This window comes from Opisthocomus hoazin, chromosome 1, assembly GCF_030867145.1.
Source record: "Opisthocomus hoazin isolate bOpiHoa1 chromosome 1, bOpiHoa1.hap1, whole genome shotgun sequence".
In the NCBI taxonomy this organism is placed as follows: domain Eukaryota; kingdom Metazoa; phylum Chordata; class Aves; order Opisthocomiformes; family Opisthocomidae; genus Opisthocomus; species Opisthocomus hoazin.
The window spans coordinates 150,235,601-150,259,704 of record NC_134414.1 but is presented as its reverse complement, the minus strand read 5'-3'; the positions used below and the strand labels follow the sequence as shown (position 1 = coordinate 150,259,704).

The window sequence follows — 24,104 nt, the reverse complement described above, 5'->3', positions numbered from 1 at the left end:
TTTGTAATCTTTTATTATCCAAGTTGGTGGGCTGGTTTCTTCCAACATGATTTTTGAAAAGAGATTTAATGCTGGAGCAAAGAAAATGTATTACCAATTGTCAGCAAGAAAAGGAAAAATGAGACTGCGCTGCAATTCTTACATTCTCTCATTATGAAAATAATTGAAAAAATAGAGGAAAACACCGTCAATGTTCTACCAAGGGATGGAATAAAGAGCAGTACATTTCCACAGCTTGTATGCCGTAGCTTTTTGTTGAGTGGGATTTCCAGTGACACTCCAAAATTAACTTGAGGAAGAAAAATTAATTAACAACTTCACTGAAAATAAATTTGATGTCTCAAGTGCATGTCAGTGTCTGAATTTTGATAATGCGTTTGACTTCGCTTAATGAGCCTTCCTCTCAAAAGTAATGTCAGTGAGCAGCCTCGTAGAAATTTTCACACACCCTGAAAACGTAAAAGGACATAAAGCAACATAATCTTAACAAAATTAACGTAGAGCGGAGGATTGAAAGCTGCGGGGCAAAATTACTTTTTCGTTTCTTCCCTCTACAGTGGGGTGCAACGACGACTGCCCTGGCTGCCAAGAAGGCCATGGGATCCTGGGGTGCATCAAGAAGAGTGTGGCCAGCAGGTCGAGGGAGGTTCTGCTTCCCCTCTACTCTGTTCCTGGTGAGGCCCCATCTGGAGTACTGTGTCCAGTTCTGGGCTCCCCAGTTCAAGAAAGATGAGGAGCTACTGGAGAGAGTCCAGTGGAGGGCTACGAGGATGATGAGGGGTCTGGAGCATCTCTCCTACGAGGAGAGGCTGAGGGAGCTGGGCTTGTTCAGCCTGAAGAAGAGAAGGCTGCGAGGGGACCTAATAAATGCTTATAAATATCTGAAGGGTGGACAAGGTCCTGTGCAGCCTGCTGTAGGTGACCCTGCTTGGGCAGGGGGGTTGGACTGGGTGACTCACAGAGGTCCCTTCCAACCCCGAACATTCTGTGATTCTGTGAGGACAATGCAAAGAGTAATTTGCACCCAGGACTCAACAAAGGGTGGGACAGAACCGGGAGCGGCGACGCCCGCGCCGGTGGAAACACCTCCGAACCCTCCAGAAGCGTTCAGATTTCCGAAGGCCGCGCCACGCCGTGCTCGCGTCTTCTCGTCCCGGCCCTCGCACCGGCCAGACCCCGGTCCAGAGCTCCTCGGGCGTCCGGGCGGGCGGGACGCGAGCCCCGCTGAACGTCGCCGCGGCCCCTTTAAAAGCCGACGGGGGCGGCGCGAGTGCCGGCCCCCGCTGACTGCGTTAAAACTTCGGCGGGGCCATTTTGGGGGCAGTAAGACCCAGCGCGAGCCCCAGGGACAGCCGAGAGCCGCGCAGCCACCCACCGCCCGCCAGGCACCATGAGCGAGGCGGCGGAGAGCAGCACCGCCAGCCCGGCGCCCGCCACCCCCGCCTCCCCGGCCGGAGCCCCTGCGCCGCCGTCGCCCGCCGGCCCGGACGCCAAGCCCAAGAGCCCCGTCAGCGCCGCCGCGCCGGTCGGTGAAGCGGCTGCCGGTGCCGCCGCAACCGCCGCGCCCGAGACGGAGAAGAAAGTGCTGGGTGAGTGCGGGGCCTCCCCGCTCCCCAACTTCCCGGGGCACCTGCGGCGGGGGAAGCGCGTGGCCGCCGCCCGGGTCCGCCGTTCCCCCCCCGGCGCGGGTGTGAGTCAGTCTGCGCTCGGGGGAGGCGGCCGTGCCGCCGCCGCTTCCATTCCCGGCCGGGGGGGAGCCGAGCGGCGCCTGGCCGGGACTCCCGGCTCGGAGTTGGGCGGGAGCAACCTGTGTGCGGCGGCGGAGGCGGCGAGCGCTGACCCGCCCGGCTCCGGAGAAGCGCGAATCGCGGCCCCGGGCGGTTCTCCGGAGCCGGGCGGGGACAGCGAGTGGAAGCGCAGCCATGTTGATGGGCTTCCCGGCACCTGCCGCCGGCCCCGGACCCTGCAGGGGCATCTCCCCTTGGAGGGCGGGGGGGGGGTCGCTGGTAAAACCTGCGTGCCCCGCTCCCCGTAACCTCCGGGCTCTGAGCAGCTTCTCTGCCTGTAAAGAGCACTGCTGTAGTAGTGCCTCTAGGATTACCGTTGTGGGGTTTTTTTTCTTAGTTTATACTTAAATGCCAAGTTGCCGTCTGTGCGCTGAAGCCCAGCGCGTAGCTAGTGTGTCTCTGTCGTGACTGAGCAGGACCGACCTGTTGCAAAGGACGAGAGTCCAGTCTGCAGTGGGAACAGGGATCCGCTGCCCGTAACTGCCTACCCTCGAGAGGTCGGCGGGGGAGAGCTGAGGCCGGCTGCCAGGGCTGAGCCACGAACTCCACTGAGGAGTGACAGCACCTTCCCTCCTGGAGGGAGGAAGGAAGGACTGGGGTCTTATGGCAGCAGATAGAGGAGCCAGGTGAAGGATTGCTCTGGAGCTGAGATAGGAAGGATTCTAGCAAAACAGAAATTGGAGGTGTGGTTTGCAGGATTCCCCCCCCCCCCCCTTATCTGGTTTGTCACTAATCAGTCAAGGCACATCTGTATGTGGTGGTGTGCCTGGCTGCTTCTTGCCTTCAGGTGGCTTGTGTCGTTGTCTGTAATGTTTTAACCTTGTTCACCTGTTGCTGTTGCTTGGAGGTGAGGGGGGTGGGGAAGTGAAGGCACTAGGCAAACTTTTTAGAAGGAGTTGTAAGGAAAATGCTCCTTGAAAATGGACTTGTGTTCAAGTTCACTTCAGGTGTCCCTGTTAATGGTCTTGTCATTATGTTCCCTTAAGTCTCCTCTTACAAAGATCCCCTTAGAAGCAAGGCAAATGTCCAGGGCATCCAAGTGTCTGACTTGTAGGAATAAGGATAAAGGTTAGCCAACTTTCTCTTCTCTTGGTCGCAGGAAGCTTTGGCTTTCCTTGCTGTAACTAATGAAAAGACTGTTTTGGTGTGGGTAGGAGTGGCTGATGAGTGTTTCCTCAGCTAGCTTCAGAGTACAGCATCTTGTAGAAATATGTGGACTTTCACTTGCTGGTGGGATAGGTGTCATCACATCAACTGCCCCTTCTCTGGCTCGTCAGTAAAACTGCTGGTTAAGGTTTCCTCTGGGCTTGTCCTCCTCCTTGCCTGATTGCCCTGCTGTGACAGCTCAGGCCTAATAATGGCTGCACCATGGCCATGGATGTTCAGTGCCATGCTGTTGTGTCCGATGACATCCCCCCCATGGTAATGTTTAGGGGAGACTGTAAGACTGCTGTGAGTATGGAATGGTATTTCCCCATACGCTGTTTTAGGGAATATATTGAAGACTCATCCCTGGTCTCTGGCAGCTTGTGCAAAAGGAGCAATGTAGGGAGGTTGTGGAGTCTCCTTCTCTGGAGATGTTCAAGCCCTGCCTGGACAAGGTCCTGTGCAGCTTGCTGTAGGAGACCCTTCCTGGGCAGGGGATTTGGACTGGATGACTCACAGAGGTCCCTTCCAACCCCTAATGTTCTGTGATTCTGCTCTGAAGCTGTGTGTGTGGACTGCCATTTATCAGCAGCCAGCTGGCCATGTAGAGTGAGTTTTGACTACTTTTCATCAGGCTTCTGAGGTTTCTCGCCCTGGTTCTAATCTGATTGAAATAGGCCAAGAGGTTCAATAGGTATTGTGCGGGGGTGGGAAAGGCTGATGGGGGGGGGAAATCAGTGGCATTAGCCTGCTTTCTTAAAGCAGGCTAAAACTTGCATGGCACCCGTTTCTGTGCTGCCCCCCCTGCACCACCTTTTCTTCCCCAGCTGACTTGTCTTGGTGCAGCGAGCTCTTGCATGTAGCCAGTGCCTTTGTGGTAGCAGTAAGCGTCTGTACCTAGTGATGTCCCCATAAAACTAAACCTGAAAGCACAACTGTAAATCACGCTGAAGACTGTTATTGTTACTGAATCAGCGCTAGGCAGTGGAACTTAGGGGTTTTATCTCTGTAAACAAGAAGTCTTGGGAATGGTTGCTGTACTAGGGAGAGCCCTTTTCTTAACATGATTTTCTTCTTCTAAATATGAACATTTTCTGCTAAAAAATTGTATTAAAGATGACCAAAACCTTCACTTGTAAAAGTGCAATGACAAATGGCCTGTTATTACTTTCAATAACAGCAGGGGTATTACAATGGACTGCTATTGGCAGACGCTCCTACTTCAGCTCTGTATTCACAGGAGGAGGAGGAGGAGGAGGTTGCCTTTTCTTTGTCTGTCAGAGGGGTGTACAGGAATGGCAAGACTGTGAGACCAAAGGTCTGTCTCCTAGTGGCTGTTTAGGGAAGAATGCAGGTGTAGCCCAGATGAAGGTAACAATTTACAGTGTGTTCTTGTTGCCTCTGGTAGACTGGCTTGGAGTTCTGCACTGGAGATTCTCTAGGCTATTTTCGTTTTAATTGCCTCGGGGTTTCCCCCCACCCCCCAAACTTATGTAAGGTTTTTAATAAGCAGTCATCTGTAGGTGACCAGACCCTGTTCAAAGAAGCACTATGTGGATTGCTTAGGTAGTTGTGGTCATGCTATGTAATAAGTAACATCTGTTAAAGTCTAGAGCCCCAAATCCTCCTTTTCCTACAGGTCTGAAAGGTGTTCAGTTTGTGGTCTCGGCGCAGTTGCTGAGAGGGAAGGAGAGGTTGAACTACCTCCATTGCTGTTGAGTTCCTCCCACACGTACCTATGTGTTGGAGGAACAGGTTTTGCCAGATCCTATAAGACACTGCAGTATGGCTTCTTTATGGACTTTTTTATCAGCTTTCTTCAGTTATGTTTCATGTCTAGCTATTAAGCTAAAGAGAACTGATGAATGGCAGTGGGATTTCTAGCACTGCCCACTTCTGGGATAAGAAATAAAAGGGAAGGGACGGGTGGCCAATTCTGAAAATAGGGCTGGACTTCATTCTAGATGCTGTGTGGCAAACTTGGCTGATGAACAGCAAATGAAAGCACTGCTTCCTGCTGCAGTGTTAGTATAAACTGCAGCGGGAGGCGAAGGTACCCTTTGAGCGTTACGGGAACAGAATAGGTCTGGCTGTGGCTTCGTGCGCAGGTAGGAAAGTATTTTTGTAACTTTCTTGTATTTTGTTATGTTTTAGGGTAACTTCTTTAATTTTTCCTTTCCAGCCACCAAAGTTCTTGGCACAGTCAAGTGGTTCAATGTCAGAAATGGATATGGCTTTATCAACAGGTATGATTACATTATCATAGTTATGTTTATAGTGTACAAAGACTCATGGTACAGTTAATATGCCACGTGTTGGTAATGGCAACAGAGGCCTGAGGACCTGACTACAAGATGATGCAGTTGATGGCCAGATTTGGCCAAGCATTCAACAGACTTGGATATCATCTCAGGGGACTCTTGTTCCTGCCCCCCCTCATGCCTCTCCCCCCCCAAGGTTGTGTTTATGGGGAGAAAACAGAAAGGGTCAAACTCATTACAAATTTGGCCTGTTACTTGTTTCTCATGTTTACTTGTGCTACACCTCTACACCTTTAAGGAGCTGTATGTTCTTTCATGACTGCTTTTTTTTTAAGGCGTGAGTAAGGTTGGAGAATGAGGGGAAATACTTTTGGATAAAAATTGAAGTGTTAACTTATTGGTCCAAATACCTACTCTAAATATACTTTGAGATTCTCTAATATCGGGGCTACGAGGATGGTGAGGGGACTGGAGCATCTCCGCTACGAGGAGAGGTTGAGGGAACTGGGCTTGTTCAGCCTGAAGAAGAGCAGGCTGCGAGGGGACCTTATAAATGCCTACAAATATCTGAAGGGTGGGTGTCAGGAGGATGGGGCCAAGCTCTTTTCAGTGGTGCCCAGTGACAGGACAAGGGGCAATGGGCACAAACTGAAGCAGAGGAAGCTCCATCTGAACATGAGGAAGAACTTCTTCCCTCTGAGGGTGACGGAGCACTGGCACAGGCTGCCCAGGGAGGTTGTGGAGTCTCCCCCTCTGGAGATATTCCAGACCCGCCTGGACAAGGTCCTGTGCAGCCTGCTGTAGGCGACCCTGCTTGGGCAGGGGGGTTGGACTAGATGACCCACAGAGGTCCCTTCCAACCCCTACTATTCTGTGATTCTGTGATCGTTGAACTGAAGCTATTCCAGGCCTGGGTTCACAGAAATTCTCTCTTTGTATCTTTGTTTTCTTGTCCTCTGAATGCAAACAAACCTCTGAGTGGCATCCATAATCCAAATAGCTGTAAGTGATACTGATCACACTTCAGTCTTAGGTGCATGAGACCCAGGCTTTAAAGTTACTGGAAGAAACTCTGGCTTTTAAGGCTGGAATATCTGTGGGGTTAGGGGCTTAAATGTCTTGTGTGCTTTATGAAAAGCAAAGCTCCTCCATGGTGAGCACTTGTCTCGCAAAAGGCGAACTAGCAAGTTATTTTGTTCTGCAAGTCCTTGAACTGTTACACAGTGGGTAGATCTGGGTAAGGTGGACAGTGTATACAGGGATAAAGGAGCTCCTGTTTCATGGATCTGAAACCAGTTCTGGTACAATATTAATCCCAGTCTCTGGAGGCTACTATCCAGTGTTACAGAAGCTTAGAAGAAAAGCTTGACTTGAGAAGTGGTCTTAAAATCTTTCGTAGCAGTTGATGTGAGAGCCTTCAGCCGGTATGGTGTCACAACCTGTTAGCTTTCTTCCTAAACTGAAGTCTGCTATTGCTTTAGTGCAATGCAGCGAGGTCTGGATTCCGCGATACCTTCACAAACTTTGACCCACCGGTTCCCTCTGCGCAGAAGGAACGGAGTGAGCAGATGGCAGGGTCTAGGTGCTTTGTGTTGTGTGGGAACCCAGAATCAAGGTCTCAGACCTGTCTTCATGTTTGGTGTGCAGAAGCCTGAACTGGCTGGCCTAATCCAGACAACCTCATGTTTGTGTCTGGGTCCCCCTCCAATGGACTCGAACATCTCTTGTGCATGGTTGCTTTGAGTTTCACTGAAAGGAGAGCTCTGTTAACAGCTGTGGCCAGTCCTGTTGATAGTCTTGCTTGACCTCTGGGATAACAGCTCAGGTTGCAGCCCCTGTGGAAGCTTTTTTGAGGGGGTGGAATAGTGGAAGGCAAGCAGTGCAGTCATTACCTCGGCCCTGTGTCAAAACAAAATATTGAGTGTTTGCCAGAAGGCTACAGAGACCCTCCCGCTGCTGAAGGGTGGGGAGTCCTTTCTGCTGTTGAGCATATGACCCTGGAAATTGAGAGCAGAGTCTTGGTAGCATAGACTTACACAGAATCTGTGGAATCCAGGAGATGTACTGCAGGCTGGGGGAAGGAGGGTTTCACTTGTGAAGTCAGGGATTTCTGTTTTAAGTCTCTTACGACTTCTCACTTTCTTTTTTGCAGAAATGATACCAAAGAAGATGTATTTGTTCATCAGGTAAGACAGTGGTAATTGTACTGAGAGGTGTGTGCTGTCATAGGTTTCTAATGCAAATTCCTGAAACAGCCACCCAACCTTGTCCTGCCTTCTGCTTAGAATATTTGCTGCAAATACCTTGAATGGACATGTATGCTGAAATTTTCAGGGAGGAATATTAGGGTGTTTTCCTTCTTTCTGGAGTTATAACTGAAGGAGTAGGTATTCTAACCCTCTCTGCTTTCGTCTGCTCTGATTTGAATACTAAAGGGGTTTTGGCAGGTTTTTTGGTGTGGTTTTGTTTGATTGCCCTTCTGCTAGGGAGATGACTCCTCTGTTTTGTAAATACCTTGCTCCTTGTTGTCTGTCCTTGCCCCCCCCCGTTTCCTCGTGCTCCTTGTCTTCTGTTTCTTCCTGCCCCCTTTGTTTACAGGTCTATTCTGTCTGCCCTTCCTGGTGTTGGAGAGAAAGTGATCTAGTCTGGCTCTTGACCAGCCTGGGTTGCCATCAGCTGTTGCTACATGAGGCAGCTGCTCTTGGGAAGAAGAGGAGGAGGGCTGTGTGCCAAGTGTGCCCAAGCAGAGAGAGGTTGCCCAGTGGCTTGTCATTGCTTAACTTCCCTTGAGCTGTCAGTCAGCTGTTCTAAGTTTATACTGTGATTCTCAGGTCCCAGGCAACTAATGGGAAGACAGGGGGTGCTGCCTCCTTGCTCATGTGAACTGATTAGTTGGCTTAGATCAGGTTTTGCATCATCTGAGACTTTTACTTCACCAGAAAATGAAATATTGCCCCTGGAGCTTGTCCCATGTGAAATGTCTGCAGACCCACGTGATCCTGAAAAGTATGAGCTTTCTCTGTGGCATAAGTGGCTGTATTTCCATGAAATGTAACCAGGAAACTTGCACTCATAACCTCATCCTCTGTGACGAGCTCTGTGCCTCTGTAGCTGTGTTAAACATGCTGGTCAGCATTGAGAGTTAGTTTAGTTTGTGTGGCTTTGTGACCAAATAGCCTGTGATAAATGTTTCGCTGGGTCAAGGCATGTAGACCTGTTATTCCCGCCCAGCTTCATCCTTCTTTTTGGACAAGTCTAGTGCCTGTAATGAGTGAAGATGATGTTGGGAAGTGTGTGCAGTACACGTTCCTGGTTCAGTTGGTGGACTTGGGAGCAAGAGGTCTCAAAACATATATTGATTTGTAATGGTCACTCTTTTTCCTTAATGACTGTGTGCATGCTGATGCAGGTGCTGCATCTGTGGCCTGATAGAAATGTGTCCAGAGAAGGGTGGGGAGAGTTCTAGTAACAGAAAGATGTTCTGAATAGGCAGCACTGTAAAACTGCCCTGAAAACAAAGGATGTCTCCTTGAGACCTGTGAGAAGATACACTGAAAAATGGTGGTTGTGCTGATGACAGAGATAACATGGATCAGTGTTATTCCACTTGGGAAGGCTGCCTGCAGAGACCCAAACAGTGAAGGCCAACAGCAAGCTGGTGTTATCTGTGTTACTTTGTCTCCTTCACCTGTGGAGAAGGTTATTCACCTAAATGTAAACTGGTGTGTGTGTGGGGAACTTACTCCCTATCTCCTGTGGCTGAAATTCTCTCTGGGTGAGCACTAAGCAAAACTGGCTTGATGCTTCAGAAATGCCACATCACGTGCAAGCCTGCATCCGATTAACCCTGATGGTGGGCTGTGTGTGGCAGAGTAGATGCTTCCAGCTTGGGCCTGGGCTGGTTGCAATCAGATGTTCCTCAGCTCTTCCATCTCAGGCTGTTCCCGTAGTGAAGGTGGGATCTACCAGAGCCTGGGGCTTTCTGGCCAGAGCTGCTGATGGGGTGGCCTGGCCAGGGAGGCAAACCCACTGCATAAGCTTCGAGCTCCCCCTCCGTGGGTAGTGCTGGTTCTTCCCATCCTCCCCGTGCCTGTCCCGGGAGGGGCTGGATTCTGTGCCTAATCCCTCCAGAATAAGGCTGACCTAGTTGAATAGATACAGCCTCCTCCCTGCCTCCCCTGCACGCATCGACAGCGGGGAGGGAACAGGCCGATCGCATGATCGGAATGGGGGTTAACACTCGTGTCTGACTGTTGGGTGCTATTTATAAACCCAGTACAGCTTAAAATGCTTTTCTCTTTAGGGCATGCATGGCTTGCTTTGAATTAACCCTTTGCTTTGTGGGGAGCCCAAGCGGTGTTTTGGGGAAGAGCAGTTCTTGGCCTGCTTTGTCTGGCTGCGTCCTTGTCCGGTTGGTTCCCGCAAGGTGCTGTCTAGGGCACTGTGTCAGCTGGAGGTGGTGTGAGCAGTAGGGATCCACCTGCCTTGTGGGGTGTGTCTGGGGGATGGGAGGAGGGCCTTGGGATTTAACACTGTTAAAAGTGCCAGTAGCCAGAGAAGTCCAACTTAATTAGGCATAGTCTGAATCAGCAGGCAGTGAGGGGGAGTTAATCTCTTCTGCTGCAGAGGTCTTTTTCTTCGTTTCACTGTGGTGTGTTCATCGTGCGCAGCCTCCTGTGCATGCACCAGTAACTGGTGTAACAAATTCTGGCTGGTGCTGTGACAGTGGTGGATGCGCATATGATGTGGTGATACGAGGATATGGAAAGGACTTTTCCAAACAAAATACTGAACCAACTCTGAAGACTCTTCTAGCTGTCTGTTCATCAGTGTCCCCTTGGGAAAGGAAAGGCTTTGTCTTAATGGTTGAGCGCTGTCTCTGTTAACACAAAACATCTGTCTTTGGAATCCAGAGAAGCTGGAGCCTGCAGGCTGCTGCTGAACAGTAACAGGGAGAATAGTGCGCTCTCCCCTCTGGAGATGGAGCAAAAGTCTTTTCATCAAGCGTAGAGCTTAGGCTTGTTAGAGGCTTATTTCAACACTGTTTACCTGCAGCTGAAGCAGTAAGTAGTAAAGCTGTTGAGTTTCTGCTATGAATTCTGAGACTTGCTCAGAATTGTTCCCGGTTGCCTTTGAAACAAACCCCAGACTGCTGTGTGGCAGCCTCTGTCTCCTGTTGGCAGGTTATTCAATTGCAAATCTGAATGTTGAAGTTTCTGCCCCTCAAGCTGGAGCAGAAAGTGTGGAATCCTATCGACTTTATCTTCCACTGTGCTTCTTGGAGGATGTTTGGGGAGCTTGATTAATCTTGAGTACACCCTCTGCTGAAAAGAAATCTGGTGGTCCTCTGCACTTATAAGGAAGGGGAAGGAGTTTGAAATACAGCTTGTTGACGTCTCTGTCGTATGCAGAGCTCAAGTCTTATGAGTTTGAGTCAGTTGTCTCAGTACAAGCGGTGGTGAAAGAATAAAACCCTGAATCTGAAGTGAAGATAATGATTTTAGTATTGGTCTGTAGCATTTACAGAAAAGCTAGCACTTCCAGTTGATTTTGAGAAAGGGGCAGTTAGAAAGCAGAAGGGCAAGCAGCTGTCTCAGCTGATGGTGGGAGTCTGTTTTGTAAAGTAGTTCCCAAAAGAATTCACTTGAGCAGCTCCTTCTCTTCCTGTATCACAAAAAAAAAAAACCAAACCCTCTTGAGTTGTTTTTGTTTTGGTAGCAATAGCATGTACACTCTCGCATTCCTCCTTAAACTGTTCAGGAACAGCGCAGGGTACAGGGAAAGGTGGGGCTAGATGGGGGGCTGAAAGGACATGCTGGCCTGTTGCCTGAAACACAAAGGGGACTGCATTCAGCAGCAATGAGAATCCATTTCCCAAACTGGTCAAGCTCAACTTGAAACTGATTAGAACTTCTCCTTCAGTGGAAGACATTTTTGGGCTGTTGTTGACTGAATATAGTTTGAATATATTTTGGGGTTTCTGTCTAGGAGATGACTGATACTGTGATTGTGTGTTCTGGTACTACTGCTGCGTTCTTTAGGGGTGCCCTAACTTTTGGGACTCTCCCTTACAGTGCTTAGGTAAAGCTCTTATTTATGTTGCACCAGAGTTATAGCAATTCTTCTCTAGTTACTATGAGTTACCATGATACCTTCTGGTATGTTAATGCCACCTTCTGCAGAAATACACATGGTCTTAAGTTCCCTGTAGATGGTCTACAGGTTTCCTAATAACTGAAGGCATGGATCACACTTGCTGCTGGAGCTGCCTTGGTACAGCTTGCAGAGCAAACACCTGGCGTGAACTCTGTTCATACAGAAGTGTGTAATGATCTGGGTATTTAGCAGGCTTGACAGAGGGGATCCTGGGGCAACAGCTGATTTGTAAACTCAGAAGGACTGAGAAAGGAGTAAACCCTGACTGAGTATTGGAGAGCCTGTGGAGCAAGAGATGTCTGTGTATCTGACATATCTTGGTACGGTAACTGATCTGGTGTGTTGATTTGGGACTGTAGCAGAATAATGCTATCCTTCCCTCATTTACACAGCTATGAATGTGTATGGTAATAAGAAAGATAAAATAATATATTTTTCTGTATCTTCTTCCTTTAAAGACGGCGATAAAGAAAAACAACCCACGGAAATATTTGCGCAGTGTTGGTGATGGAGAGACTGTAGAATTTGATGTGGTCGAGGGAGAGAAGGTAAGAGGTTATGGAGACTTAGAGATGTGGGGCAGCAGTTAACATTGCTCCAGTGGGGAGTAACACAGAGCCTTAGCGGTATATCTGGTGGCTTCATCTACTTTGTTAATCCCTGGGGTGGGTGGCATTCATACAGCTTTTCTGTGGAAGATCTGTTTGGGCTTTTTTGTTTTTAAGGCTTTATTAAGAAGTATTTCTAGATATGTATCAAAACTCCACTTTAATTACATCCTAGTGCTTCTAGAATCTGTGATTTTTACTTGATAGAGCATTTGAGGCTTGCAACCTGCCCAGTAATTAACGAAAGCATATATTGCCCTGAAGAATTTATCTTGGAGTCTGGTAGCTTCATAACTGTAAGAACATTCAAGTTCTTAGCACTTCTGCATTCTCAAACACTTGAGTTTGCGTTTTGTGTTTTTTTTTTTTCCTTTAGTCAGTTGCTTCTTGCTTTTTCCTCTGAACTCGGTGTGGCTGATAGGGTCTCAACTGATGATCATAACTCTTGGTTATGGGGTTGAGAAACAAACCTGCTTTTGCACTCCATGGGAAGAAGAAATCTTTGTAGCTTGGAAGTGATGCAAAAAAGCCTCTTTCCTGTTGCATCTTCTCCCTGTAGCTGGTTGTTCTCTTCTCACAGCACCCTGGTTTACTCTCATTTGGCCTTTTAGGGTGCAGAAGCAGCCAATGTCACTGGTCCAGATGGAGTCCCTGTAGAAGGCAGCCGCTATGCTGCAGACCGGCGTCGCTATCGACGTGGCTATTTTGGCCGACGCCGTGGAACACCTCGAAGCGTAAGTTCAGTTTCTTTAGTGGCAGTCATCCTACCTCCTCAGCAATCTTCTGATGCCCTCATGAGAGGGCACTACAGGGGCAGCACTGGCATCAGTAAACTGTCAATGCTTAACTAAGTTACAAGTGTTCTTCAGTAATATTCTGGGTTCCTCCAGCACATCATTGATGTTGACACTGATGTTTTCTATTATTGGTGTCCTGTAGGCCCTTCCTTGGCGTGTCTTTCTAGACTATGTTAAAAGCATCTCTTTGGGTGTTAAGGTACCTGTTTGTTTGAAGAATAAGCACAAAGGAGTGAGACGCTTAGGTGGTTCGCCATGCTCTTTACCGGAAGCAAGGGGAAGTATTTATATTACTCTAAGCAGTGTAACTGTAACTTGGCTTACTTGGAAAACAGGATTTGTTTAGAAGTTTGTCACTTTGCATAACGTGGTAGTAGTTTGACCAACTAATTGAAGTCTCCATGTATCATCCCTGCATAGGCCTCTGCCTGCAGCAGGTCAGTGTAAAGATAATGCGTTTTTTCTTTAAACTAGCTACATGCCACCCTTCATAATATCCGCAAGCCTTCCTAAGCGGTGTCCCTGCAAGTTTTTGCAGAGGGACAAGTAAGTATGAGGTACATGGCTGTACTTCTAGCAGTTACTACTCCTGTGCACTTTGTGCTAAATTGGTGCCTGGAATAATCCAACAAACTGGAACATTTTCCAGGCTTGATTAGCTTTTGTTTAATTGTTGAGTCTGATCATCGCTTGCAGAAATGTGTGAATGAGCCACTATGAGAGCCCTGGTGGAAATGGCTGCCCAAGCAACAAAACTCTTCTCATCTTGTTCTACAGAGTTGACAGCATGGGGGCAAACCGAAGAACTGTTGTCAAATCCTTCCTTAAAACCTAGCTGTTTATACTAGCTATCGTGAGGTCTTTTCTTTAATCCTGCTGGATGCAACTGGGCCTTAAATACATGAAAGGTGTTCTTTTGAGTCCCTTGGAGGTGGCTAGAAGTTGGTGCTGGCAACTGATGGCTTACTACTGAGTATGTCCTTGGTTATGGTGATACAGTTTGCAGCTTAAGCTTTCATGCCAAGTGGCAAAAAAATTAGGGTACTTGGGTTTTTTTCAGCTTTTTGATGTTTCCAGTTTTATCTGCTAGCTCATCAACCGGCTATGTTCCAGTATTGATTCTGTGTCCCTTCTGCTCTCCCTGAGATTAAAATCTCCCTCAGCTGTCTTTACTGAGAGTGAATGCTTTAGTTGGTGGTATTGGTGTTGTCTTGCAGCTGCTTCAGCTTTTAAATAAGCAGACATGTCAAGGCTGAGACAACCCTGTGTACTGCTGAGTGTGGAAAGAAACTGTTTCTTTCTGCCTGAAGAGTGATGTGAGACCCAACTTGGACATGGGGAATGTTCAGTCTAAGGCTTGGGTGTCTAATGCAGTCTTATACAGCTAAAAATCTGGCTTGCATATGACATTGTAACACACTTGGATCCTGGTGCTTGAAGATATACACAAGAGGAACAAATTGTGATATCCCCCCATTTTCCTTTGGCTTGCTTATATGTGAGTCCCCAGACTGATTTGGTGTGGGTGTTGGACCTTAGCTGTTGTGTGACTGGTGCCTGATGTCCTGTGAAGTTACCTCTCATTTCACAATCTAAAATGTACTGCTCTTTCTCTGGGATCATTGATGCTGGAAGGATTACAACCTTCAAAAATTGCAAATGATAATTTACAAAAGGACGTAAACTTGGGTGTTCATTGTTTCCCATTGTTCATGAAGTTTGGACCTTCTCTTTAGCTTGTTGAGTATCTTCTGAATGTTAGGTCTTCCCATCCGTGCATTGACTGTTCCTCTGGATTTGGTATTATGTCTTCAGAGTACTGTGTTGTTCAAGAATGATTAGTACCTTAGCATGCCACTCTAACAGGTAACAAGGTGAACTCCATGACTGCTGTGACCTTTCAGAGATGATACTGGCCAGACTCCTTCAGCAGTCTTGAGCGTGGCCAGTGTAGTCTCATAGACTTGTATGTGTAAGACTTGTTTAAGTGATACTTCCTTTTCATGTTTGAGCTCAGTCAGGAGTTCTTTGTGCAGCCAAGGTTGATACAAGCTATGCCTGCTTGACTTTCTACATGTTGCAGTGGTCTGAGCTAGTTTGAGGTGCGACCAGTTCTGCTGGGCCTTTTTACCCACTCGGTTATTAGTTGCCTGAACAAGTCAAAGCTTCACTTTAAGGAAGTCTTTGCAGGGACTGTCCCTGAATCTGTCCTATTGTAGCTCAGTGAAACCACTCAAACTTGTGCAGACGTTCTTGTCATCCCCTCTGTACTTGCTGTGACAGATCAATTGGGATTAGAGTGAATCCTCGTCTGAAGCTGTCGGTATTTCCTTTTGGAGACTTTTCACTTGCATCAGTTAACACATTCTTCCTATTGAAACTGCGTGTCTACTGCATCTGGAAAGATGCTTCTTTCTAATGTCCTTTTGCTTCAACAAGGCCTCTTCTTCCCCCTTCTGTTGCCGTGTGTGTAAATGGGGAAGAAAGGTAGCAATGTCTGTGAGCCATAGCAATATGTATACACTGTTCTGTATGGTCCCATTAGCAGGTACATTAATGGTTGTGCGCCTCTACTTGACGTTTGTTTTGGCTAACTGTCCTGCAGCATATGTCTGAGACAAGTTTGAGTTGCTCATAGTATGGCACTCTTGGGCTGTGTTTGCTGAAATTGTATTTACTCAGCTGCAGGCAACTGTTGCTGCATACGTGACAGAAAAGGTTTCAGCGTACCCAGGCCCGCTGTGTGTAAAGATCTACGAGGCTGCAGAGGTGAAAGGTTTTTGTAGAGCTCAGCTGTCGGCATCATCAATCCTGTATTTACTGGAAAAAAAACCCTCTTTAATTTGTTGAGGTGACTTTTGACATGGTGGCCTTCTAGGTTTCAGGAACACTGAATTGATGCCTGTTGGCAACTCCAGTCAAACCTTGCAGCACAGCAAGAGTTGATTTCTCCTTGCTTACTGGCATGGTTTTAGGCAAACTAAAGATGCTATCCTTGGTTTGCTGTGCTAGCTCAAATGTGCCTGTACTGTGTGTAACTGACTGGGCCTGGTTTTGAACACTGAATTTCTCAAGAGTGAAGAGACCCTTGAGGAATCTGAGGTATTTAACCAGCTCCAGTGGAACTGCATCTGGATTGCATGGAGAGCTCTGTGGAGAGTAAGAAGTACTTCTTCATATAAGAAGTTTCTTAATTATATCTACTACAGAAAAGAAGCTGTGCTCTTCACTAAACTGTGAGACTAAACTCTCCCTGTGGAGAGGGACCTGGGTGTCCTGGTGGACGACAGGTTAACCATGAGCCAGCAGTGTGCCCTGGCTGCCAAGAAGGCCAATGGCATCCTGGGGTGCATCAAGAAGAGTGTGGCCAGCAGGACGAGGGAGGTTCTCCTTCCCCTGTACGCTGCCCTGGTGAGGCCTCATCTGGAGTACTCTGTCCAGTTCTGGGCTCCCCAGTTCAAGAAAGATGAGGAGCTACTGGAGAGAGTCCAGCGGAGGGCTACGAGGATGGTGAGGGGACTGGAGCATCTCTCCTACGAGGAGAGGCTGAGGGAGCTGGGCTTGTTCAGCCTGGAGAAGAGAAGGCTGCGAGGGGACCTAATAAATGCTTATAAATATCTGAAGGGTGGGTGTCAGGAGGATGGGGCCAGACTCTTTTCAGTGGTGCCCAGCGACAGGACAAGGGGCAGTGGGCACAAACTGAGGCACAGGAAGTTCTGTCTGAACATGAGGAAGAACTTCTTCCCTCTGAGGGTGACGGAGCATTGGAACAGGCTGCCCAGGGAGGTTGTGGAGTCTCCTTCTCTGGAGATATTCAAGCCCTGCCTGGACAAGGTCCTGTGCAGCTTGCTGTAGGTGACCCTGCTTCGGCAGGGGTTTGGACTGGATGACCCACAGAGGTCCCTTCCAACCCCTACTGTTCTGTGATTCTGTGACAACATAGACATGGCATGGAGCTGTAGTCAGAATGTTAGAACAGACAATGAATTGATAACCTTGAGAACTGATGATGTCCCCATTTTACGTACTGTGTGCATTAGTAATAAAGGAGCCTCTACACCAGTGAGTCAGAAAATAAGCGAAATAGTTCGAGAGCTCTTTCATAGGCTGGCACTATTTATTGTAGAGAGGAGACCTGAAAAGATGAATAGTATTATACAAAAGCTAGAGACTGATCTGAAAAGATATAAGAACAAATGAATTAAGAAATCAGGGGAAGCAGAGAGGTAAAAAGCTCATTGCAGTTACAGTTAATGCTTAAAAAGCTTTGGTTTTGAGGGACAGCAGTAGAATTTTGTACCTTTTTAGGGTTAGAGAAATCTGTGCAAGATGTGCATGGAGAATCGCAGCCCGCCTGCCTGTTTTGGCCTTGAGAGGAAGAAACGGAGTGCAGCAGGCTGCCTTCATTCATTTGTCCTGTAGGATGACCTAATGCTTTGTTGGAAGGTGTTACACTGAGTTGGAGGTTCCTGTGGAGGAGATTGAGCAAACAGGATCATGTGTGTGCAAGACATGGTGTGCTGCTTTTAGAGCACAAATTAAGCTTTCCTACTAAATGAATCTAATATTCTTATTATCAGTATATTAAAACAAGACCTAAAAGCCCAGATTCTGTTTTCTTAACAAATTGCATGTGTTTCAATGACTTCTGGCAGCATAATTATTTTATTCTGGAGCCATACTTTGCTACTGGCCAATAGACCTAAATCAATTGACAGTGATACTAATGTAATGTGTTAATGGAATTTTTGTGGTACTATAGAAGATGCAGGAAATTATTGAATCTTCTAGGCTAAGCAATTTAGTAGTTTTGCTACTCTTGTTTTCAACAGGTTGTTTAAGCCAAACACATTTAAAATACTGACATAGCAACATTCAGTTCAAGATGAATAGGAAAATGTTTGCATTGTTTTCAAGTAAGGCTTCACCAGGTTTAGTCATCCCTTCCATCACTACAGGAGAAAAGGAGTCTTTTATCTGAGATTCCAATGCACCCCTCTGTAGGGAGGAGCGGACTTGGGCTGTGCCATGAAAAACATGTAGTGATTCAATACTGCATTTTAAAGAGCTGTGAATGTGATGCTGATTGTCAAGTGCTACATGAGAGCTTTGGCTGATGAAAATATCATTGGTTGGGGCACGTTGTCCCTCAGATGAGGCCTTTAGGCCTTCGTGGTTCCATATTTCTGGCATTGCAGTGCTAGAACTGAGCGCTGATTCTGCTTGTGCTTGCTCAGAAATCCTGGAGAAGAGAAATAATGATTCTGCTGAAGCATGTTCAGGATTGTTTTAGTTTTGCTTCCTGTCTTCCCTTCACATCTTGCTGCTGTCTTCTCCTGTTTCTGGGCTTTGCCAGCCCTCATGTGGGGAAGAGTGAGAGCAGGAGCATCAGGTCCTTGCTTCACAAAAGGCAAATCCCAAGACCTCTGAAATGCTATTGCCACACACAACACTGGAGCAGTGCTGTTTCTCGCTTTGCTGTCTGAGACGCTTCTGATCACCCATCACAGGTCTAATGAACTGTAAAAATATGTAGTACAAAGTGTCTTGATACAAAGAGGATAGAGAATACTGCAATGTAGCTGGATGTAGTATAATGCTGTCCAACTCAGAAGTGTAAATTTCCTTTTGGGTTTTGAGTCTCAAGTACCTCTCAACAGCTATCGATGCTGCCTATTACTACTGTGTACGTAGGGGGAGTGCCTCCTGAAATTTAGTTATCCTGGTCAGTTTTATTGATGAGAGATCATGATGAATGGATAATGTTACTTAAGATTGTGAGTCTTTTGAATTGAATTCCGATTTCTCTATACTCACCTCAGCAGCTGACCTTGTCGTATTGTTAAGAATAGCTGGTACAGGTATTTCTAGGTACAGCATGTGAAATATTCCAGTTGCCTTTAGGCCATGTCTGTGTGCTTTTTGGAAACTTGGAAAGCTACAAAGAGTTCTTGAAATTAATAAATTTGGAGGGTATGTTACTGTGGTGAGAGAAGATTGTTCAGGTTGGTCACTGAGGTTCATTTAATTACCCAAGGTTTCTTGTTACAACCTAGAACACTGCAGCCTTTCTAAATGCCAATCATTGTGTTATCTTAGCTAAGGAAGAGTTCACTGCCCGTGCAGTTACCTGAGATTGCCAGTTAAAATAGAGCAACATGTGATGGTTAAAATAGCTGTGTGGATTTGGAAGGAGAACTGTGAAACTTAGTGTAGACTGCTGAAGGCTGTCAGGAAGCAATAGCTTTTGTTTCCTGCTGGATCATATGCAGAATATCTGGACACAGAAGTCCATCTCTTGTTAAATTCCTTCGTTTAAAGGGAAGAAGAGTGTAATGGAAATGGGTAATAATGTAACTTTTTATAAAACAGATGTTACTGATGGCTGGCATTTAAACAAACGAAAAAAAACCCCAACCAAAACTTAGGAAAAAAAACAAAACTGAAATAGAGAGCTTTGTCAGATAACAGCTAAAGGGGAAAGATAACCACTGCATCTCTGAAAGGTTGAAGTTGAGTGTGTAGAAGAGTATTTGACATGATGTAGTACAGTTTTTCTGTCTTTAAATTTCTTTAATTTTTTGTGAGTTCTCTGTGGGATGGGTCTTTGTTTAGAATGAAGCCAGTGGTCTCTGGCAAGTTTCAGAGTGATGTCTTTCGTTTAGCTTTCCAAATTCAAAAGTGTCCTGATCGATAGCTGCCTTTCCATGACACATTTACCCCTTACAGTGCAGTGTCTTGTCTTGAAATGCACTGTCCTACACGTTGGAGAGAACTGTCAGGTTCTCTGTGTTTCTTGGCAGACTGGGAGGAGGCACTGTCAGGTAGCTGCTTTGTTACTGTGAGGCACAAGGGCAGCATTATTGGCTTTTCTTCTGTCCTGCTCTTATCTTTGCCCAAACTGAAGTCTTTTGAGTATCTGCTGCTTTTTACCCAATATGCTGGTGTTTCTGTACCAGTATCCTGTTTGTGAACTTCTGTTCACATCACTGGGCTTAGTATACTGCCTGTGAAGTAAGACAGCACTCTGATGCTTGTTGTCTTTTTTTGGTTGTAGGGTGGTGAGGGAGAAATCAAGGATGGGGTCACAGAAGGAGGACAACTTCATCAGCAAGTCCATAGGAATCCTACCTATCGACCCCGCTATCGCAGGTTTGTACTGTTTGCTCATCATTACATTTGGATGCTTTTGTGATCTGTACAGGCTTCATTAAGAGCAGGAAGTTGTATTCCCTGATGTTAATCTGTATGCAAATGATGGCAAGAATGAGAAGCATTTTAATCACTAGGAGAAAGGTGAGCTACAGGACTAAGGAAACAACTGTAGAAGTTGTTTAAGGTGCTTATATATTGTTCAGCGCTAGGAATAGGCCAAGAATGAGCAAAGAATTCTTTGTCCTGTTACTCCTCATAATTGAGCAACGTACTGAAGTGAGTTGGAGTTCCATGTCTTCCCAGCTGAATTCTTCTGCTCTCCTCAACATGTAATGAGTCCGAATCCCACTTGATGTGGGACAGCTAGGTCCACCATCTGCAGGGCCCGGGTGTGCTTTATAAGTTCTCTTGTGGACTGCAGACAGTAAGTAGTTTGCAGTTCAGCGCTGGATTAGTAGCTTGTCCACAACCAGCTCTGTCCTGTGTGTTACGCAGGCTTGGTTTTATGCCCTGGTGCTACTTGCAGGTACAGAGGAAAGACTACAGTCCAGGAGAAACTGAAGTTGTGTCCTGTGTCTTACAGGCCATTAAACTATATGGTAGCATTATAGTTACCTTGTAACATCCTGTGCTAGCGGAGGATATTGCTGTCAGTCAAGATTTAGATTTTAGGTTCCCTGAGGGCTCCTAAAGGAGAAGGTAACAATAGGATTATTACAGTTACTCTTGCTAGAACTTTTGGAGAAAGGGGGTGCTGAAGAGACTGGAGAGCTTCCAGAATAAAACTCTTCAAAATGACTGAAGGGGGGGAAAATGTCTGAAGAGTGGAAGTGACTGAGGACTTGGAGTCTGGGAGAAGAGACAAATAGAGGACCTCTATAATCTACCTTCGAGTGGCATGGAAAGGGTGGATGAAATTGGTTTTACTTGTTCGTGTGATAAAAAAAATACACTGTAAGGAGCCTTCAAACGAAGGAAGTGGGAGACATGCTGAAAAACAAAGGGAGGTTCTCAGAACCATTGAACAGGCCAGGTTGGAAGGGACCTCAGAAAATCATCTGGCCGAACCTTTTGTGGGAAAGGGATCCTAGATAAGATTATCTAGCACCCTTTCCAATCACATCTTGAAAACTTTCAGTGGTGGTGACTCTACTGCATTCCTGGGGAGGTTATTCCAGTAAATGATTGTTGTCACTGGGAATCTTTCTAATATCAAAATGAAATCTCTCCCAGTGCGACTGGTATCTGTTGTGCCTTGTCTTCTCAGTGTGGCTCCTTATGAAGAGAGTGCCTTTGTCCTCTTTGGAGCTCCCCTTTAAGTACGGGTATACTGTGGCGAGTTCCTCCCCAAGCCTTGTCTTCTGCAGGGAGAAAAGAGCCAACTCCCCTCAGCCTTTTCTCCTAGGGCAGGTTGTCCAGCCCTTTGATCATCACAGCCCTCCTTTAGACAGTAACCAGACACAGCACTCCAGGTGTGGCCTGGTAGAGGGGATGTTTGCATCTCTCTACTAGTAATGCCTCTGTGGATGGAGCCCGGGATCCAGTTTGCCTTTGCAGTGGTGCACTGCTGACTTGTGCGGTGAAGAGGCACCCAGGTTGTTTGCCTAACCCAAGGAAACAGGTCTTTGCCTATCAACTATATGCTAGCCAAACTGCAAAGGGATGGTTTGCTAGCATTCAAAATTGTTAGCCCTGGTACTTGGTTAGAGAGGTTTTTGCTGGGCTAGAATTATGGTAGCTTAACCTTCTTAGGCTTCTCTCATACTTAACACATTTCTCTTCCTCCTCAGAGGGCCCTCGCGTCCACGCCCTGCCCCAGTGGCTGGAGAGGCTGAAAACAAGGAGAATCATCATGAGGCCAGTGCTATGAGTCAGCAGCCACTTCGCCGTGGATATAGGCGCCCATACAACTACCGGCGTCGACCTCGTCCACCCAATGCTCCAGCTCAGGATGGTAAAGAGGTAAGCATGCTCCTGGCAAAATGTGTCGGAGACAGAGTTTTAATGGGGTGAGTGCTCAGGACCTTCTGTGCTGTGGGAGTTCTAACAACTATATTGTTGGTGTGCTGAAGGAGTCTTATGGTCAAGTCCAAAGTGCTGATGGCTGAAGGTGGTGGCTGGTTTCGTTGCCTGTTCCTTACGAATTTCTTTGAGAATGAGCAGCTTGTCTTAAAGAGAACTACCAGTGGGACAGGGATTGCTTTGGGATAGTTCTTAATTGGGGTCAGACTGTAACAAATATTTTTGAAGTGGAGAGAAACAGTTGTGTGTTCCAGCTTCCTCAAACGTTTAGTTTGTGTGTAGTGTAAGAGATGGGATTGGAAGCTCCAGGTCCATTTCCTTAACTGCTTCTACCAGATGATTTCATGGAACTGTTTGCAAACACAGATTTTACCTTAATGAGGAAAGACCTTCTCACGCTCTACTTGACATGGTCCCCTGACAGAATCTGCTGTATAATACTTACTTTAGTGTATTTCCTATAATTAATATTTTCTGAGGATTCATCTTCCTTGATTATTTTAAAACCTGGGCTAGGCTGGCCCTGCCACTGAGCAGGGGAAGGGTCTGGAGGTCAGTCTTTGCCTTTATTAAAGGTTTATTGTGTCTCAGACAAAGGTGACTGAAACGCCTGCTGAAAATCGTGCTCCAGCGACCGAGCAGAGTGGTGCTGAGTAATGTCCGGCTCCCCAGGCACCTTTACCATCCCTCAGGTGAGGAATAAAGATAGCTCCTGTTCTCCATCTGAAGCAGCATGGTGTATACTTCTAGGACTTGCACTCTGGCCAGGTCCCCGTATGTATGGCTAGATATTTGTGGTAACTTCTGAGAGTGCTGTATGGGCAAACCAAGGAACTGTTTGCAGCTTTCTCTCCTTTCTTTCCTCTGCCTCTATGTCTGTATCTGTCACAAAGTAATTTTTCTTGATCAGCCTGATTTTTCAGGAAGATCTATCTGGTCTATATAGCAATGGCATCTGCTGATGAGGTGGTAATGTTTTACTTTAGGAAGATACTGTACTCTCAGCTTATGGACAGGGTAAGCCAGTCATGCTTATCCTGTCTGTTACTATGAAATCTCCCTCTCCACCTGACTCCTCACCTCTTCAACAAGAAAATGAAACTTCAACAGCATTTCTTTAAATCTTTGGCTCTTCAACAGGTGTCCTAAAATGCAACTCAAAAGTAACACCAAAGAAACACACAAGCAATAAATTGTCAACAGTGGAGACGAAAGCAAGATTTGAAACTTCGGAATTTATAAGAAAAAAGTTTACCAGCAGCTGAGATCCAGGGAACGCCTGCAAGATAGATGCATGAAGAGAGAAAAAGTGAGATTCAGAAAAGAGCAACCCTCCCCAGTTTCAACAGCAACTCTGGGGTTTGGTGTGTCTTTTTAGAATTTCACTGTTTCGCTAATATTGAATTTCTTAATTTTTCTCTTGGTATCAAACTGAAAAGGGAAAAAAACCCAACCAAAGAACTGAAATTGAAATAAAATGCTTTTTTTATTGGATGCTGGTGCTAAACCTCCCAGGTGTGATGAGTTTTTTTTCTGTGCCAGTCCTGTTCACTGCAGGACATGGGGAGGAGAAACTTCTGCTTTCCTTGGTGAGATCTGTTTGAAACTGTGCAGCATGGGTGACGTTCCTCACAAATAAAAGTGGTTTCAACTACCAAAAAAAAATCTGTTTTAGTGTGTGTTCATGTTTACCTTTAAAAATCACTCATGATTTTAATCTTGTGGCTTCAGCATTTATATGTGAAAATGAGAGCTGCCTCTCTAATGTGTTGATTGATGTATCTTGTCTAAAACCATGCTGGATGATACACGTGCAAGGACATGGCTAGGTTAGGTGGATCTACTTCAGTCCAGAACAACTGCTGCAAAGAAATTACACAAGAGCTTATTAACCTACACTGTTCTCTCTGCTTTTTTGGCTCAATGGTGTTAATGGATGGGTTTTTCTGTGACCATATTGTGGCAGGAATTGGGGGACTTAGAGTGGGTTACTGTGATATTATTTTCCCCTATCTGTTTTGCTAGGCTTCTGTGTTCTGTAAACAGTAGAATCCAAGCTTTGAGACTCACCTGCTCAAAAAGATAAAGTGGACTTAGTAACTGCCACTTTATTCAAGCCTCTGTTCTGCATAATGGCAGTACATTCGATTAGCCTCTCCACTTCTCCTTGCT

At 46.4% G+C, this 24,104-nt stretch overlaps 1 protein-coding gene across 1 annotated transcript; it reads left to right on the top strand.

Annotated features, from left to right (window-relative positions):
• Positions 1-1,322: 1,322 nt before the first annotated feature.
• On the top strand, positions 1,323-23,439 carry YBX3 (Y-box binding protein 3). The gene is made up of 9 exons (XM_075441587.1): positions 1,323-1,589; positions 5,116-5,179; positions 7,347-7,380; positions 11,809-11,898; positions 12,570-12,692; positions 19,813-19,907; positions 21,701-21,872; positions 22,524-22,624; positions 23,073-23,439. Exons 1-8 carry the CDS (start codon positions 1,391-1,393, stop codon positions 22,587-22,589), a joined length of 843 nt encoding a protein of 280 aa, XP_075297702.1. The 5' UTR covers positions 1,323-1,390; the 3' UTR covers positions 22,590-22,624; positions 23,073-23,439.
• Positions 23,440-24,104: the final 665 nt, after the last annotated feature.

Bases quoted from the DNA above. Each gene is read 5' to 3' on its own strand.
- YBX3 (XM_075441587.1), top strand. From the start codon at position 1,391: ATGAGCGAGGCGGCGGAGAGCAGCACCGCCAGCCCGGCGCCCGCCACC. The intron at 7,381-11,808 runs GTAAGACAGTGG...CTTCCTTTAAAG, and splicing joins AAGATGTATTTGTTCATCAG to ACGGCGATAAAGAAAAACAA. The intron at 11,899-12,569 runs GTAAGAGGTTAT...TTGGCCTTTTAG, and splicing joins ATGTGGTCGAGGGAGAGAAG to GGTGCAGAAGCAGCCAATGT.